The following is an 18919-nucleotide window of genomic DNA, read 5'->3' as shown; positions in this document are numbered from 1 at the left end:
AATTGACATGAGTTTAATTTAAGAAAGGGTAGACACATTCCTCTCGAGAAACGAGACTATGTTTACCTACTTTTGTGTTCTATTTCTGGAATAATTATTTATTGTAATTGCAGCTCTTATTATCTGAATTCGAGTTTATTAAAATAACTTTCCCACTCGAAAGGAAGAATTCTGTCTCATTGTTTGTCGATTTTTTAGAATGAATGTGGCCATAACCAGGAAATATCGAACTCTTCCTTAATATTTCAAGACGTAATGAACAAGAACGCCGCAACACTGTTTACCCCAACAAGCGAAGATACAGTAGATGGTAAATGTTTTAGGTTTGGCGAAGATACATCACATTTCACAAGGCAGGTTTTGGTTATTAAAATACTCTCGGTTACTCATTATTTTCGGTTTAGATCGAACCGCAAGGCCCCGAATTTAGGAACATACTATTTCAAGCACGAAGACACGGACTCAGATTTGGAAAAAATGGAACAGCATTCGGTACTGTCAAAGCCCGAAGTCCAAAGCACTGTCGAGGAAACATCGGAGGAAGAATGGACATACACAAAAAACACTGACGAAGCTGAAGTTAAATCGAAACCAGTGCCGGAAGAAACAATACGAAAGCTCGTACAAAAGGCTGAAGAATTAGTAAGTCCCGACAAGTGCCGAAAATTGGACCGAATTAATTCGATCAACAAAATGTCAAGAGTTAAAAAATGGCTAAGTATGGAAAAACCTGACGACAGTTGCGACGCTAGCGGAGAGGACGATGAACGAGAATCTCAAATATCCGAAGATTTTGACGAAAGCACAATCACATGCCGGCACAACTCGCAAAACACGTCCTTTACGGAACTGAACCATTCTGAATCCACGCCGAAAATCAACCTGCGACAAAGGAAATACACTGCCAATCGGCCTTGGAGCGTCTCCTGCATTTCACAACTCGACCAGACATCCTCAACGAAAATGTAAGCTAAGTTCGGTTTTTTAGACGAAACACAGTAAAATTTTCTATTTTGCTATTTGTGAAGTTATTATCAAAGCACGGACTTCAATAACTTCTTTAAAAGTTCGAAATGATATTTTATTTTCATTTAAACAATTCAGTGTGGCATTGGCGTTTAACAGAACTCGTTTTTGAAGGCATTCTTATAAAATAAATAAAGGAATTATTCGTTTGTAAAATAAAATACACTATACTTTTTATTTGGCAATAAATATGAAAAAATAAATTGCACTTATCTTTAGATATCCTTTATCGCATCATCTTCTTAAAGGGACTTATTGAAATAAAAAAAATACAATGAAATTAGAACAATTTGCCAATAAATCAACATATTACAGATTTAATGCAATTTTTCTTGTCCCTTCAATTCTTCCGATTAATTTCTTCTTATTAAACCGCAAAATTTAGGTTTTATTTTGGTGACGTTTTCCAGAATTCAAAATGATATAACGAACTTTTCAATATCCGAATCTGCGCTACACAAGCTTGCCTTTACGTCGAAAAACTTGGAAAGAGCGGACGCAGTCAGCGCCAACAGTATTGGGGTTAATGGGAACAATTCAACATCGTCAACGGTTGAAGAAACGTGTAATTTGCAAGAGAAAACATCCCCAAATAGGCGAAGACGGCTCAAATTCAAGAAGAAGGTAAAACCTAGCTTTGAAACAACGGGAAACTGTTTTTATTTCTAGTGTGGGAAAATCGATTTGCACACCCCATACAGTCCAATCGGTCCGAAAAACCGAAACTTGCTCATAAAATCAGGCTCATTCTCTGGCTCTAGCAACAAGTTTAACTTCACTGAACGCCACACTTCGAGTGATCCACCCGCCGTTGATTTGTATCAAGGGAAGTACGAAACTTCGACCACAAGTGGCGCTGACAGTGAGGAGGATCTTAGCAAGAGGTAATTAGTTTGGTTTAGGGAGGTAAAAGGTACATTGTGTGTTGTAGGATACCATCGTTCAAGTTGGGTTCGAAAACGCACTACCTCAATTCTAATCTTAGGAACTCTAGTCCGGGGAAAAGCAACACGACCGAGGAACAGAGCAGCTCTTTGTCGGAGCAGGCAGCTTGGGACAGCTACCAGGAGAAGTATTTATCTGAGGCGTATAGCGAGACGCACGATTCGGACGCGGCTCGAAAATTGCTGGAGTTTGGCGAAGATTATCGGAATTTTCTGGACAGTCAGTCCGACTGGTCGACGAATCCCGACTTTTCGCCGACCTTCCGACGCCGAACGTTGGTGCCTTTGTCGGCGCCTGAGTCCGACAGCGACACGGAATCGCTCCGGCAGCTGCTGAACAGCTCACGAGACCAACTAAACTACACTAAAAGTATTTACAAGAGACAGGCGTCGTTGGGTATTAACGAATACTTGGTAGCTAACGAAATTGTAAGTTGTTGGGTTTGGTTAAGTTGGGTTTAATTCGCAATTGCAGGACGAAATGATGTCGACGTGCGACCGTCATTTCGACTTGCTAACAAACGTGGAGAAGAAATCGGACGAACTTGCCATCTCGAAGATTGATAAGGGGATTGTCGCAGGTAGGGGCTGGCTTTCTAGTCGATTTCCCTTCACTTGGGGATCCTTGTTTTCTTTGCTTTTGAGAAAATTATTAGGATTTCTTATTTATATGTTCTTCAAAGTAGGCAGGTTAATTCAGTGAGCTGAACATTGTTATATACTTGCCTGAAGAATATCTTTTGTATTCTTTATTTAACAGCATGATTTTGCATTAAATTTTTTTTGCTTACACTCTGCTTTTTTCTCCCGCTACCCTACACATGACTCCGACACAGGAAAAGCTAGAAACATATATTTTGCTCCAAAATTTAAATTTACGCCCAGTGTGAGCCCACGACGACTTTTTATAGCATTCCAGTGCATAATTATTTCGATTTAATAGGAAAGACAAGTCAAGGTGTGTTGTGATTGTGATGTGACACTCAGGTAGGTCCTCAACTTTTGTTCTCATCAGTTAACATCACAACATTTAACTCAGTTACTCATACCATACTCATGTTAATTAACTGGTGTATGAGGATGAATATATTTCTTGTTTTTCCTGTACTAAACACAAAAACCACAAAAGCGGGGTCTTTATGTGCCGTTTTTTGCAGAATTATTGACCCAGTGGACGAATTTACGAAACGACGTCGCCAAGATGCAAGAGTACCGAAATTTGCAAAAAGATATCTCGTTTATGAAAAATTTGCTTTTGAAGATGGAAACTTTCGACTCTGATTGCATGTTCAACTTGGAGTCGGTCGACGATCTTCCCAAAGAAGTGGATTATTGCGAGGTAAGTCTGTGATTTTGTTGGTGATTGCGCTGTTAAGACCGGCAACATTAAATTACTTTGTCAATATAGCCGTTTTAACGCAGTGGATGTTTGACCGTTACTACATAAATAGAAAAATGTCTAGTGCTCTTCCGGTTTTACTTTCATTACGTGTGAAAAGGAAGAACAAAAACAAAATTACATGGAATTCGAAGAGATGAATGATTGATGCAAAAAATACAGTGTGAGACACAAAACACACAAATTACTGTTTTTGCAAATAAATCTATTTTCTTGGACACTGATAAAAAAATATTTCGCCGATTTAATTTCATTATTTTTGGTTTGCAAGTTAATTGAAATTAATCTAATCCTGAATTCTTTTCGTATACAGATTAATTTTATTATTAAAACAAAAGTTTAATAAACATAATGAAGGGAATTTATTTATTTTTTATTTTATTCATGTTGTCAATAGTTAAGTGATTAATTTTTTTGACGAAACTATTTTTTAAATAAAATCTAAAATACGAATGTAGTATTTTATTATAGCAAAATATTGACTTTTGTTAAAATATGACTGTGAAAAGAAACCTGAGATTCCAGTTGCACCATTAAAGTTCTAAAGTTATTTTCGTGTTTTTTTAATAATTTAATGAAACCACTTGTTTTGGTGCTATTTCTTTTATTTTTTGGTATTGCAAGTTATTTACTTATCAACAACGGCACATATTTAAATTACTTTTGTTATACGTTATTTGAGTGGCGTAATTCTATTATAAAATTAACTAATTTTCTTGAGCATTATGTAATCTATTATTTGTTTTCCAACTTTTTATGGAAAAAACGTAATTTCTACGCACACTTCGTGAAAATTCTTGTGGCAAAGCTGATGTTATATATTTTTTGAACGTCTGAAGTACAAAGTGGTAACAATTTGTGTACGATTTTTAATAATTCGGTGGTAAAATTACATTATTTCAAGTATTGTTTGCGGGTTATTTTGAATTGTGAGTGCAGATTCCTGTAATTTCGGTGACTCCTTACTACGGTTTGCGTGAAGGTGGCGCTAGGCGGTGTGGATTCATATTGGGCGTCTTTTTTAAATAATGGTTTTAGTTATTTTGATTGATTGGTAAAAAATGAGGAATTTTAATGTTAAATAAATCGCGATTTTGTGGAAGTGATGCGGGGTTTGGGGGAAGTATGTGTCGGAGTTTTTGGCGTGGTCCATAAATATTTAATGGGGATGATATGACGGGATCTAAGTGCGGCGTGAAGAAATTGGAACAGTGGATACCCGAGCGGTAACGAATTTCAATCGATATTGATCTTGATACGTGTAGAGAAGACGAAGTCGGCACAGAAGGGCAGCATTTGTACTCTGTACTGGTGGTGCAAGATTAAGACTTGGACGTGTCTGCAAGCGAGCCGTGATGGAGGCTCTATGTCGTTTCGGAATCCCGTCACGTACTCAGCCGTAGCAGTAGCGCGACACGGGTACGCTTTTATCGTCATTTCAAACTGAAAATATCACACACCACCAGTTTTTAGTTTGAAGTATCGTTTAATTCCAGACGCCATAAAAACGGCCTCTTCTGAATTAGCACAAAGAGTACCGACCACCTTAAGGAGCTTCGATCTAATCTCATCTTTGCACCCCGATCAGAGCTCGTATTGATTTTTCTTCTTGTCGCATAATTTTCTTGTTTTTTTGCAACTTTGACGTACTCGAATCTGTAGATTCGCAACCGCAATTTGGTGCAGGGCTTGGGTAAATACATGGCCCTATAACACGACCACATTGGTATGCCGCTTGTAAAACTTGCTGCAGACACGCATTCCAGTGTAATTCAATTTACAATCAACAGCCAATCAATTGATTCGAATTCAGTACAGTTCTGTGCAAAACCGACGGTAATCGACGCCCTTTTTACTTTTGCTCCTATTTTCAACTCTAACTACCAATATTCAGACGAGAATTGCCTTCAACACAACAGCTAGCGCAAGCTTTGTAATTTTTATAATGGAAATTAAAACTTTCAAAAGGGACTAAGCGCGACGATTACAGCATTTGGAAAAAGAATTTAGACGAATTTAAGCACGTAGGGGAACACAGGAAGCGGAAATTTTAATGCGCTAATTGGAAAAGAAATTTACGATTTTTTTAATTAATTGTCTTCATTTATTTTAAGTAAAACTAGGAGACAACAAATGCCCAACAAAATAATTGAAATGCACAACGTTAAAGCGGTTATAATACGAGATTTATTTCATTCGTATCTAAATTAATCAATCACGTATTTTTTGTGGAGGACGTTAGTAGGAGTCGTAAAATGAACAATTTATGACGTACTTTATTTTGTGGTCGTACAAGGAAAATATAGAAAGTCCAGTTTTTAAAAATTGTAATAAAACGTCTTTACTGCAGTTGTACATTGTAATTTTTTGTCAGTATAGTCTTAATATAATAAAACTATGAATAAATTAATAAGATTATTGTAATGATACAATTTTCATTGTTTTTCACTGCTCACAAAATCATTAAAAAGATGAATAAATTTATAATGACTCTCTATTTTTCTATAACGATACTGTAATGTGATCAAAATACACTAGAAATTTTTTAATGATTGCTTATTTTATTTTCGAGACAAATAATACTTGTCGTATAATCAGAAGTACGAAACAATTTTTACAATTTTTTTTCCGAATCAAATTGGAAATCTGTTCAACCCTCCGTTTTTACGCAGCGATTTAGCATATGGGTGATTCATTATTGCTTTGGGAGAACAGTGGCTGCAACTGTGCGGATCGGCTTGAAAAAGTATTTAAAAAATTGATTGATTGTGTTTTCAAAAATGCCAAAAGTCAAGTGGTTTGCCGTTCCCCGTTGCTTAATTTACTTAGTAAAATTGCGCTGATTTGAATAATTGAAGACGAGGTTTGATGGTCACCTCCTGCGGCCATTTGGCGTCCCCCGAGGGCTTTCAGAAGCAGTTTCTTGCGTCCAAGTTGCAACTGGCAAGACGGTCATATATTCTGTGTCGTCGTGTAGCGACATTGATGGCCACATGTATATAAATTACTTAAATTTACGGCCAGGCCGGACACAAGATCGGGGAAAATGGCATTTCCATGAATTCGTTGCTTCGTTTCAGAAAAAATTGGAGGACATCTATGAGCACAAGAAGAAGCTTTTGGCGCTGAACGTGGCCGTTCATCGCTTCGTGGTGGAAAATAAGGAGTACGGTGGGTCGCCTTTGAAGACGGACATCTCGGAAATGTACCGCATGTGGGAGAATTTGCTAACAAAGTAAGTAGGGAATTAGCGGTTGAATGAACGTCCGTGTGCGTATCCAGTAGTACCATGTATTTTGTAATTATTAGTATTCCGGTGTTGAAATTTTCCCCTCTGCCTATCCCCCGCTGGGCGACTACATGACGACAGCTGCACCCACATATAACGTGGTTTGTTTTACAAGTATCATCAAATCTATTTTACAATGTGACATTTTTACCGTACGTTGCTGTGATTTATTTCGGGACATACCTGTCACAAAGAGGCGGCTCCGCTGTTCCGTCGCGAAATTTATCAATAATAACACGGAATAAAGTCAGACGTTCCGGGACGATATAATAAATGATTCATTAAAGTGGGGAATATGTTGTGACCTCCGCCTAAATAATCTCCCGAGAGCTGAATGATTATTGCCCTGAGCTGGATACACCCCTCACGGACGGAATTCATTTCTTGAACAAATGTTGACCTACATCACCAACCACTACACCATTGGAAACTAGCCACCCTAAATACCCACAATTTCATCACTCGGAATGTGTCTCCGTCTGATTGATTTGTCAATAAAGACCGATTTTCATAACGTTTCCTTTCTAATAGTTTTTTCCCTCTTTCGTTTTATAGCACTAACGAACGTTTAGCTCAACTCAGACCCTTGCTCCAACAGTGGAAAACGCTCGACAATAGACTCGAGCAGTTACAAGTGGATTTACGGAGCGATGAGAAAACATTGCATCTTCTTGATACCGCTTTGCAGGGCGGTGTTCTATCTGATCAAACGGCGAGCTACGTTCGAGATGTCGCCAAATTGCTCTCCGAAACCACCGTCGTACAGGTACGGATTATTCAGATTCCATCATTTAGACGCAAACACACGAAACGCCTCACGTCCGCGATTATATTGATTACATATTACATATTTATTTTCAAATTCGGATGCGGTCACTATCGCCCATAAATCGCCATTATGCTCAAAACACGCGGACGACGCGGAATTGCTTAATTTCAATTGTATAGAGGTTATTTAAAACGTCCAAGGCATAACAATTTCATAAAAATTAAGAAACTTGCTTTAGCAAAATATGTTTCGTATTTTTGTTTTCATGGACTACAGCAGGTAAGTGTTACAAATATTAAAAAATCACTCACTTTTGGACAGATTTCGTTTTTGGGCCTGTTCTAAGTACGCTCTTTTATTTTATGTTTTATCTTTTATTGCTTTATGATCAGTTTGAAATCTTATTAGATTTGAGAGAAAAATAGTTTAAAATTACGTAAGCAGGTTGGTCGATTATTTTTTACGAGCGCTACGCATACGACATAACTCTTACCGATGGCGTAAAAGTAATAAATTAATAAGGCATTGTGTCGGTAATTTTGGGAATCTCCGAAACAAAGAGGTGTGACAATATGGAGCTCGTTTTTTGAGAAAATACTCTTAGTTTTTTCCCTATTCGGAAATCCGAAGTGACCTTTCTGTATAAAATTCTTAAAACTGTAGCCTCTGAAAGTGATCACACTGATCTCATGTTTGGCGAACTTGATAATGAACTAATATTTTTTCGTAAAATAAATAGTTTGGTCAAAAACGGTTGGTTCCATACTTTTGCCGCAGTCTGTACAACAGGGTGAGCCTGTTAAAAGAATACCTCGAAAACTAATAATCATTAAAATTCAGTTCATATTTTTTTCTATACATGTGAATTTTTTTGCAAAAAATTGTTATTTATTATTATTGTTTTGTTCAATAAAATCCGTAAAAATCAGACTAGAGAGCAATAAATGAAAATTAAAGTTTCCTCGAACTTTTGGTTTGCGTAAACATGGCTTTTCCGCAAGGTCGGCGGTGGAAATCGTGGGTAATAATCTGCCTATCCTGTAGCCATGTTGTAAAGCTTGACCTCCGGGAAGAAGTTAAGCTCTCGGATCCGATATTAAATTTGTATTTTTACGCTGATTCCGTGGAACATTCAAGATACGTGACTAGAAAATCAACAGGAGCACGATTAACGATCCGGAAACAGCAGCATTACGTTGGTCAGACTCATCCGCGGCGTCGCAAAGAATCCTGTCTGCCATCATGGAGCTTGCGACCAAATTACTCATATACATATTGTATAAGTTTATATTTCACCACCAGACCGCAACATGTAAATAAAACTTTATGCGCCTTACTCCCGACTTTTTATTTCGACGAGAAACGACCCCTAAATTATGAAGCGCCGGCTCAGCCGGACACCACGTATTAATTTTTGATTTTCCGTGAATGCTATTTTTGATTGTGGGCGATTAAGCCGATTGTAGACGGGGGCCAAGTCATTGGTATTTTGGTGATGATTTTCGCGCGTAGTGACATGGTGGCAGCCGGCAGATGCTCCTGCCTTTGCCCATCACCCCTGAAATCTACTTAGTATGCGGCGCTGTGCTTTTCATTACCGGAGCCGAGCGTCGAGCGCTTCATTCCTCTGTGGAAGTGCCGAACCGGCAATGCGCTCAAGTGCCGAACTTACACTCGTTCTATAGCACTGTCCAAAATATGTTAAGTCCACTCTGTTGCACTTAAAAGAACCGCATCGAGCACTGGAACATGCCCCGAACAACCCCGCTTTCGTCGCAATCAATGGGATAAAGCGCTAAGATTCTTATGATTTTTTCTTCCGGGGCGGGCTAATTGCTGTGAGGACGGCGTTTCGTGTTGGGAGTGCTAAGCGGCTAATAAATAACCCGGAATGAATAATTTTTTAGGGTTGCAAGATTCCGGAGCTGTTCACGGAAGGAGGCTCGCTGTCGGACAGCGGCATTTCGGACGAGGGTTCGGAGCACGAGATCGGGGAGCGTGAGCGTCGGCTGGCGGCTATCAGACGCCTGGTGCGTCAACTGGAAGTCGTCCTGGCCCCGGACTGCAAAGCTCGCCTGAAAATGGCGGAGAGACTGAACGCCGCTGAGGAAGAACTCAAAGCTTTGCAGAAACGTTGTCGATCGCTGATCGCTTGCACCGCTGCCTATTCTCTGCCTGTTCGGCCGTGGTAAGCATAACCACTTTTTACTTAAACATGTCGACATCAACCAGCAAATATTTCTGACACTCACACTCGCTGCGAACTATACTTCGGGTTTTTTACTTAATCACTGTCATTCTCACCTAATCAGTGTTGCCAGCAGCGAGCCGACTGCTATACAGCCTTTGCATTATTTTTCGAAAAAACAACTCTTCTTGCCGCGCAATTCAGTGGCGGCTCGTTTCCAATTTCCCAATTTTTTTGACCGAGGCCAAAAATCACTGCATAAGTTGCTACATTTATTTTATTCATAAGCGAGACACTTTAAAAGTGCCTATATTAGCTCGGAATTGATTCCATTGGCCTAAAACACTCCGCAAATGATAATAAAGCACAGGATTATGTCAAAAATGACATTATTTTTGCTAGTTCTGGGGATTTAAACGCGTTTTATACCAAAAGTTTAGTTTTTTCCTCTGTTTTTATTAAACTAGAACGAAAAAGTCACCAAATTTGGTCAAAGATGACCAAAAATTTACCTTTTCTAGGTGTTTATTTAGCAAAAACTCAATTATTGCGCAAAATTTCTTAAAAAGTAAGCCAATAAATCTCAGAATTATATCAAAAATGAAGTTATTTTCCGCAAGTTCTGAGGATTTAAACACGTTTTTCTTCGTTTTTTATTAAACTATAACTAAAAAATCACCAAATTTTGTCTAAAATGACCAAAAATTTACCTTTATTTTATTTTATTCAGCAAAAACTCAATTATTACGTAAAGTTTCTTAAGAAGTAAACCAATAAATCTCAAAATTATGTCAAATTAGACCAAAAATTAACTCAAGGAATGTCTAAATTAGATCGCAATTGACGTTCTGTTGAACAAAAAACTGATTTGATGCCCAAAAAAATAATATTTATTCGAAAACTTTTATTCTATTATTAATTTAATTTTAAAATTCTGTTGCCCACAACCCAATTTTTTAATTTTTCTTTCAAAATTTTCAAATTTCTAAATGCTAAGCTAAAAAATCGCGTTTTTCCGCAAAAAATTGTTCATAAAAGTCGAAAATTATGTTTCTTTTGCCTTTTTTGGACCGCTTTGCATAAATTCGCTAATAGAGGCCAAAAAATCACATTGTAGGATCAAAAATTTTCTTAAAAAGTAAGGCAATAAATCTCAGAATTATATCAAAAATGAAGTTATTTTCCGCAAGTTCTGAGGATTTAAACACGTTTTTCTTTCGTTTTTTATTAAACTGTAACTAAAAAATCACCAAATTTTGTTTAAAATGACCAAAAATTTACCTTTATTTTATTTCATTCAGCAAAAACTCAATTATTACGTTAAGTTTCTTAATAAGTTAACCAATAAATCTCAAAATTATGTCAAATTAGACCAAAAATTAACTCAAGGAATGTCTAAATTAGATCGCAATTGACGTTCTGTTGAACAAAAAACTGATTTGATGCCCAAAAAAATAATATTTATTCGCAAACTTTTATTTTATTATTAATTTAATTTTAAAATTTCGTTGCCCACAACCCAATTTTTCAATTTTTCTTTCAAAATTTTCAAATTTTTAAATGCTAAGCTAAAAAATCGCGTTTTTTCCGCAAAAAATTGTTCATAAAAGTCGAAAATTATGTTTCTTTTGCATAAATTCGCTAATAGAGGACAAAGAATCACATTGTAGGATCAAAAATTTTGGTCCTTTTTGCTAGATTTCTTTTGTTATGCTCGTAAAACTCAAAGAATGTCTAAATTAGATCGGAAGTGACGTTCTGCTGACCTGCGATTTCATTAAAACAAGCCGAAAAAGTCATCTGAAGCGGTCATAAGAGCCCACAATATAAATGTGTCATTACTCATTATACAACAAAGAAAAAACTCAATAAATGTCATATTTATTGGAAAACTCGTATTTTTATACTCTCATTTGAAGTGCAGTGTTAAGGTAAAGTAGAGAAATGGGTTATAAAGTTTGTTTGCCAACAACTAGTTTAAGACGGGAAATTAAAAATAGGGTTTGAGACGAAGAGGATATTTTTGTTTATTGGAATTTAGTGAGATGGGGCGCCACTGCTGTTTAATTGTCCAATTAGAGGCCGTAATGACATTGGGCAAGCGGTTGCAGTCTTATCAATTTAAAAAGAGTTGCACGGACATAATAAATAAGTTTCGCTGCTTTTTGATGTGGATGAAGTGAACTGTAAGTAGGCAATTCATATGCAGTGCGAGTAGCGGCGTCGTGGGCCGCCATTACTGCCTATTTAGTTGTGAAGCACCAAGACGCTGCCAAGACATTGCGTTGCTCTGATGGAAATAGTTACGATAGACGATCATTCATGTTCACTTAGCGGGAAGATTAAAGCTGCGAAGGGTATTGTCACGTTATTCATCCCTAAAGTTTCCAAACAATAGTAATTCTACCCTCACTTCTCGCACAAAAAATAGCGACAACGCGGTCAATTTCACGTGCGAATCCGCAAAACCTCCAATCATGAACATAATTCAATTTATTAGTTTTGAAAAATGGACCGAATTAATACTTTGATGCCAATGGCAAGTGGCTCTCTGCAGATCACTGCGTTCACAGCGGGCCTGCTGATCGCACCAAAACACTCCACAAGATTAATCGCCGCCGTTTACCGGCCCAACAGCCAACATGCACGTCCGATTTAATTAATATTAACACATAAACAAAGCTCGTAGGTGTCCAACTATTAACCAGGAACAAATTAAGACGATTTGTTACCGAAATTTTTATTTAAGTTATTGGTAAAATGGTTTCGGGGACTAAATTTTTTGCGTACTGGTGTTCTACTATTTAACGTCGTTCGCCTCGGGTCATTTGCGTCAAATGTGTTACCAGGAACTGTCAAAAACATGATGTAACGCAAAGGTTATGCTATGTATTGAAATCTCGACGCATCCGGTAAGTAACACACACGTCGCCTGAATTTCGATAAGATATTATGTGAGCAACGCCTGTTGTTGAGGCCAGTGCATTGAATAAAAATCACCGGACAATCGCTCGATTACCATTTTATCGAAATTTCCATAAAGCTAATTGCGCGTTTTCTGCTTAGTGATGAACAGAGAGAACACGAAGCGGCTAAGGATCCCGACGACGACGATCCCGACGAGCCTGCGACGAATTCCTCGTGGTTTAGGCGCGTAATGCGCGCCTCAGTTCCCTTCCAAGTGGTGATCATCACCCTCTTGTGCGTCGCCTGCCTGCTGGAGCCGCAGTGCTGCGACAACATGAATAATTTTGCAATGTCGCTGAGCCCGCAATTGCGCTACATCAAGGGACCCCCGCCGATTTGAGGTACTTAGCGATCTTGAAACGATTGACACTGCCTTCGGTACTTATACACTTGCACAAGACGGGCTATTTAAGTTATTGAACCGACGTAGCATATTGTTATTGTGTACATATGATTTTTTATAATAAAACTGACGGAAGTCCTATTTGCAGTTAGCAAATGATACGCGAATTCATATCATTTTGGATAAATTCCAGCGAGTGTTTTCTGCCTCTACTACCTATTTATTATTATTATTATTTTGACAGTAGGGCGAAACATTTTCTATGGGGAGTAAAGTATTATATACAGGGTGGATGACTGAGGTCATCCGCGAGTAGGTCCCGATTCGGTGCACCTGAATATTCCATTGATACGTCACGTGCCTTAATAAAGTTTGCTCATATTTTTACATCGACGAGCACGTAATATTTTATTAAACTATTGCATGTTAGTGTTAATTAGTATGCATGTGTTTATTGATTTTCGGCAACATCGTGTTTGCGGTTTTGTTTGGTTCAGACATCGATGTTGTTGTCTAACCGTTTGGTTAGATTTATTTTATCCATTTATGATTAAAGGTTTTGCGTTAGTAACTGGTTACGTTACTGACACTTTAATTGTATTTGCGAGACGTTCGGTGATTTGGTTGCGACTTTTTAAGGGTGAGTCGGAAAGTTCCGACTTTATCATTGGACGTTTCACTTATTTAATAACATAAATTATTTATGACAATCTTGGGCATTTGCGTTTTTATAAGGTTATTTCTTCGATACTTTAGTTTTTACAGTTTCGTAGCTTGTATCACTTATCTATAACATACTGGATTTAAACTTAAGTTTAATATTAAGTTTATTTCATTTATCCGTCACGTAACTACAGTAATAGAAACAATTGTCACGCATTTGCCTATTTTTATATTTTTTATAATACTTTATATTGCGCATGATGTCATAATGTTTGCGTTGTAGGTCTTGATTGCTTACACTGTTTTTATGTAAACGAGGCGCAACAATCAAAATAAAGGATTTTTCAAATTGTTTGTCTTTTATTTTTCCTAAACACCAGCTCGTATAATTAGAAGAAAACAAATTATTCAAAGTTATGGTAATCCGTCATCAGTTTAATTAATATGGGAAAGCTAACGGGATCTATCATTAAAATTATTAACAGCGAGATAAATACACGCTTATTTGATTGCACCTTTTTGTTCGATAACTAATAATTTTGAGATTCTAATGCTAGTGGTTTGTTATCATCAGTAATTATACAGCTTTTCCAAGCATTCACTTCACATCCGACTACAGGATTTACTTTAAAATTGAGAAAACTAAAGTCGCTTAATTACGGTAAGTATGAACAAAAAATTAAACAGATGAGTGCGTTGCGATGTTGCGATGTTAAGATTTTCCGATTAGGCGAGTTGTGCAGGTAATTTGATTTTGGTTGGGCAGATTGCTTGAATAATGATCGTGAAAAATAGGTAGTATACGGTTTGTGATTATAGTTGGAGAATTGTTGAAGCCGTGGAAATGAATGTCGGCTTGTATGGTATAGTTACGAGTATCCGCTCACACTATAATCAAAAGAAATGTTGAAAGTACCGGTACGAAGATGCCGGGGACAACACCATGAAGACACTCGGTGAGAGCAACGCGATACACGTTCTCAAAAAGGATTAAATCGAAAAATAGCTTTAATCGCAAGCCGAGGTGAAAATAAGTGGCCACTACAATGCAATAACAGCTATTGTTGGAACCTAACAGGATCGGACGCAATATTATTTTACCAAAAAGTAACGCCAACATTGCCGAATTTGTAATTTATGAGTTTCACATCTTTTTTTTTAAACTCGCTCTAGCAAGGTTTTATGCACTTTTATAAGCCTACTCGAGTTCTAAAAGTCCAGAAGGAGTCCATATGTTCGATTTTTTAAAGTTTGATTTTTCCAATTTTTGTCGCGATTTTTGTCAATTTCCGGTAGCCGGAACATTTATCGAGCAATAACTCCGGAACTATTAGAGATAACCCTATGAAGTATTTTATCGTTGGAAAGCTCTATTAATAATCAATTTTTTTTTCAAAAAAGATCATTATTCTTCGATTAATAGTTTTCGAGAAAATTGCAAATAAAAGCATGAATTGGTCAAATTTAAAAAAATTCATAACTAAAAAACTATTAGGAATTTGGCAATTTTGTTGATGCCAATCGATTCCCCGGATCAGTTCGCAGAGGTAAGGATCAAAATAGTTCCATTTTTTCCAATAGTTTTGCCGTATTTGGGAAAACAAGATTGAAAATTTTTAAATGTTTTGCTTAAATTTTATTTAACAAAAAAATTCGTAACTCAAAAACTAAAAGTCGTAGAGCAATGCGGTTTGTTCCATTGAATTCAGCGACTCATTTTCTGTATTATACCAACTTTTAACGAGATCTAACATTTTATAATTTTTTGCTAAAAATTAAGATAGGCATTTTCTATAGTCAAAAATTTTATTCAAAAAAAATTCATAAGTTAAAACCTAAAAGTCGTAGAGCAATGCGGTTTGTTCCATTGTATTCAGCGACTCATTTTCTGTATTATGCCAACTTTTAACGAGATCTAACATTTTATAATTTTTTGCTAAAAATTAAGATAGGCATTTGCTATAGTGAAAAATTTTATTCAACAAAAAAATTCATAACTCAAAAACTAAAAGTCGTAGAGTAATGCGGTTTGTTCCATTGACTTCAGCGGCTCATTTTCTGTACTATACCAACTTTTAACGAGATCTAACGTTTTATAATTTTTTGCTAAAAATTAAGATAGGCATTTTCTTTAGTGGAAAATTTTATTCAACAAAAAAATTCATAACTCAAAAACTAAAAGTGGTAGAGCAATGCGGTTTGTTCCATTGAATTCAGCGGCTCATTTTCTGTACAATACCAACTTTTAACGAGATCTAACATTGTATAATTTTTTAATAAAAATTAAGATAGGTATTTCCTATAGTGAAAAATTTTATTCACCAAAAAAAAATTCATAACTCTAAAACTAAAAGTCGTAGAGCAATGCGGTTTGTTCCATTGAATTCAGCGGCTCATTTTCTGTATTATACCAACTTTTAACGAGATCTAACATTGTATAATTTTTTAATAAAAATTAAGATAGGTATTTCCTATAGTGAAAAATTTTATTCACCAAAAAAAAATTCATAACTCTAAAACTAAAAGTCGTAGAGCAATGCGGTTTGTTCCATTGAATTCAGCGGCTCATTTTCTGTATTATACCAACTTTTAACGAGATCTAACATTGTATAATTTTTTAATAAAAATTAAGATAGGTATTTCCTATAGTGAAAAATTTTATTCACCAAAAAAAATGCATAACTCTAAAACTAAAAGTCATAGAGCAATGCGGTTTGTTCCATTGAATTCAGCGGCTCATTTTCTGTATTATACCATCTTTTAACGAGATCTAACATTTTATAATTTTTTGATAAAAATTAAGATAGGTATTTCCTATAGTGAAAAATTTTATTCACCAAAAAAATTCATAACTCAAAAATTAAAAGTCGTAGAGCAATGCGGTTTGTTCCATTGACTTCAGCGGCTCATTTTCTGTATTATACCAACTTTTAACGAAATCTAACATGTTATAATTTTTTGATAAAAATTAAGATAGGCATTTTCTATAGTGAAAAATTTTATTCAACCAAAAAATTCATAACTCAAAAACTAAAAGTCGTAGAGCAATGCGGTTTGTTCCATTGACTTCAGTGGCTCATTTTCTGTATTATACCAACTTTTAACGAGATCTAACATTTTATAATATTTTAATAAAAATTAAGGTAGGTATTTCCTATAGTGAAAAATTTTATTCACCAAAAAAAATTCATAACTTAAAAACTAAAAGTCGTAGAGCAATGCGGTTTGTTCCATTGAATTCAGCGGCTCATTTTCTGTACTATACCAACTTTTAACGAGATCTAACATTTTATAATTTTTTTGATAAAAATTAAGATAGGTATTTCCTATAGTGAAAAATTTTATTCACCAAAAAAAATTCATAACATAAAAACTAAAAGTCGTAGAGCAATGCGGTTTGTTCCATTGACTTCAGCGGCTCATTTTCTGTATTATACCAACATTTAACGAGATCTAACATTTTATAATTTTTTACAAAAAATTTAGATAGGCATTTTCTATAGTGAAAAATTTTATTCAACAAAAAAATTCATAACTCAAAAACTAAAACTCGTAGAGCAATGCGGTTTGTTCCATTGACTTCAGCGGCTCATTTTCTGTATTATACCAACATTTAACGAGATCTAACATTTTATAATTTTTTACAAAAAATTTAGATAGGCATTTTCTATAGTGAAAAATTTTATTCAACAAAAAAATTCATAACTCAAAAACTAAAAGTCGTAGAGCAATGTGGTTTGTTCCATTGACTTCAGCGGCTCATTTTCTGTATTATACCAACATTTAACGAGATCTAACATTTTATAATTTTTTACAAAAAATTTAGATAGGCATTTTCTATAGTGAAAAATTTTATTCACCAAAAAAAATTCATAACTTAAAAACTAAAAGTCGTAGAGCAATGCGGTTTGTTCCATTCAATTCAGCGGCTCATTTTCTGTACTATACCAACTTTTAACGAGATTTAACATTTTATAATTTTTTGATAAAAATTAAGATAGGCATTTTCTATAGTGAAAAATTTTATTCACCAAAAAAATTCATAATTCAAAAACTAAAAGTCGTAGAGCAATGCGGTTTGTTCCATTGAATTCAGCGACTCATTTTCTGTATTATACCAACATTTAACGAGATCTAACATTTTATAATTTTTTACAAAAAATTTAGATAGGCATTTTCTATAGTGAAAAATTTTATTCAACCAAAAAATTCATAACTCAAAAACTAAAAGTTGTAGAGCAATGCGGTTTGTTCCATTGACTTCAGCGGCTCATTTTCTGTATTATACCAACATTTAACGAGATCTAACATTTTATAATATTTTAATAAAAATTATGATAGGTATTTCTTATAGTGAAAAATTTTATTCACCAAAAAAAATTCAAAACTTAAAAACTAAAAGTCGTAGAGCAATGCAGTTTGTTCCATTGACTTCAGCGGCTCATTTCCTGTATTATACCAACTTTTAACGAGATCTAACATTTTATAATTTTTTGATAAAAATGAAGATAGGTATTTCCTATAGTGAAAAATTTTATTCACCAAAAAAAATTCATAACTCTAAAACTAAAAGTCGTAGAGCAATGTGGTTTGTTCCATTGAATTCAGCGGCTCATTTTCTGTATTATACCAACTTTTAACGAGATCTAACATTTTATAATTTTTTACTAAAAATTTAGTTAGGCATTTTCTATAGTGAAAAATTTTATTCACCAAAAAAAAATCATAACATAAAAACTAAAAGTCGTAGAGCAATGCGGTTTGTTCCATTGAATTCAGCGGCTCATTTTCCGTATTATACCGGCTTTTCAGGAGATTTAAAATTTTCCATTTTTTTGCTCAAATAATAAGAATACCCTCCGGGGTACTCGTAACATTTATCGAGCAATAGCTCCGGAACTATTAGAGATAACCCTATGAAGTATATTATCGTTGGAAAGCTCTTTTACTAATCTATTTTTTTCAAAAAAGATCATTTTTCTCCGACTAATAGTTTTCGAGAAAATTGTAAATAAAAGCAAAAATTGGTCAAATTCTAAAAAATTCATAACTAAAAAACTATTGGGAATTTGGCAGTTTTCTCGACGCTAATCGATTCCCCGGATCATTTTGCATGGGTATGGATGAAAATAGCTCCAATTTTTCGAATAGTTTAACCGTAATTGAGAAAATAAAAAAAAATTAATGGTCAAGAGGGCAAATGCCTTCATAAAAATGAAAAAAATTTTTTTTTAAACTGACTCCAGCAAATTTTTATGGACTTCTATATATCTTAACAACCCACTAAAGTTGTTAAAAGTCCACAAAAAGTCCATATGTTCGATTTTTCGA

General features: G+C 35.3%; 1 protein-coding gene across 1 annotated transcript in view; it reads left to right on the top strand.

The window, feature by feature from the left end:
* The window catches only part of klar (klarsicht), a 33919-nt gene extending 19981 nt beyond the window's left edge, over positions 1-13938 (top strand). The window contains exons 9-19 of the mRNA XM_064359388.1: positions 199-353; positions 405-965; positions 1437-1650; positions 1696-1910; positions 1958-2399; positions 2446-2551; positions 3128-3309; positions 6450-6604; positions 7214-7424; positions 9335-9615; positions 12682-13938. Coding sequence (XP_064215458.1) covers positions 199-353; positions 405-965; positions 1437-1650; positions 1696-1910; positions 1958-2399; positions 2446-2551; positions 3128-3309; positions 6450-6604; positions 7214-7424; positions 9335-9615; positions 12682-12922 — 2763 coding nt within the window. The 3' untranslated portion in view covers positions 12923-13938. The remainder of the gene's footprint in view (positions 1-198; positions 354-404; positions 966-1436; positions 1651-1695; positions 1911-1957; positions 2400-2445; positions 2552-3127; positions 3310-6449; positions 6605-7213; positions 7425-9334; positions 9616-12681) is intronic.
* The last annotated feature ends 4981 nt before the right edge of the window (positions 13939-18919 follow it).

The sequence above is a fragment of the Tribolium castaneum genome, chromosome 10 (assembly GCF_031307605.1).
Source record: "Tribolium castaneum strain GA2 chromosome 10, icTriCast1.1, whole genome shotgun sequence".
NCBI classification, from domain to species: Eukaryota; Metazoa; Arthropoda; class Insecta; order Coleoptera; family Tenebrionidae; genus Tribolium; species Tribolium castaneum.
This window is presented reverse-complemented; position numbering and strand designations above follow the sequence as displayed.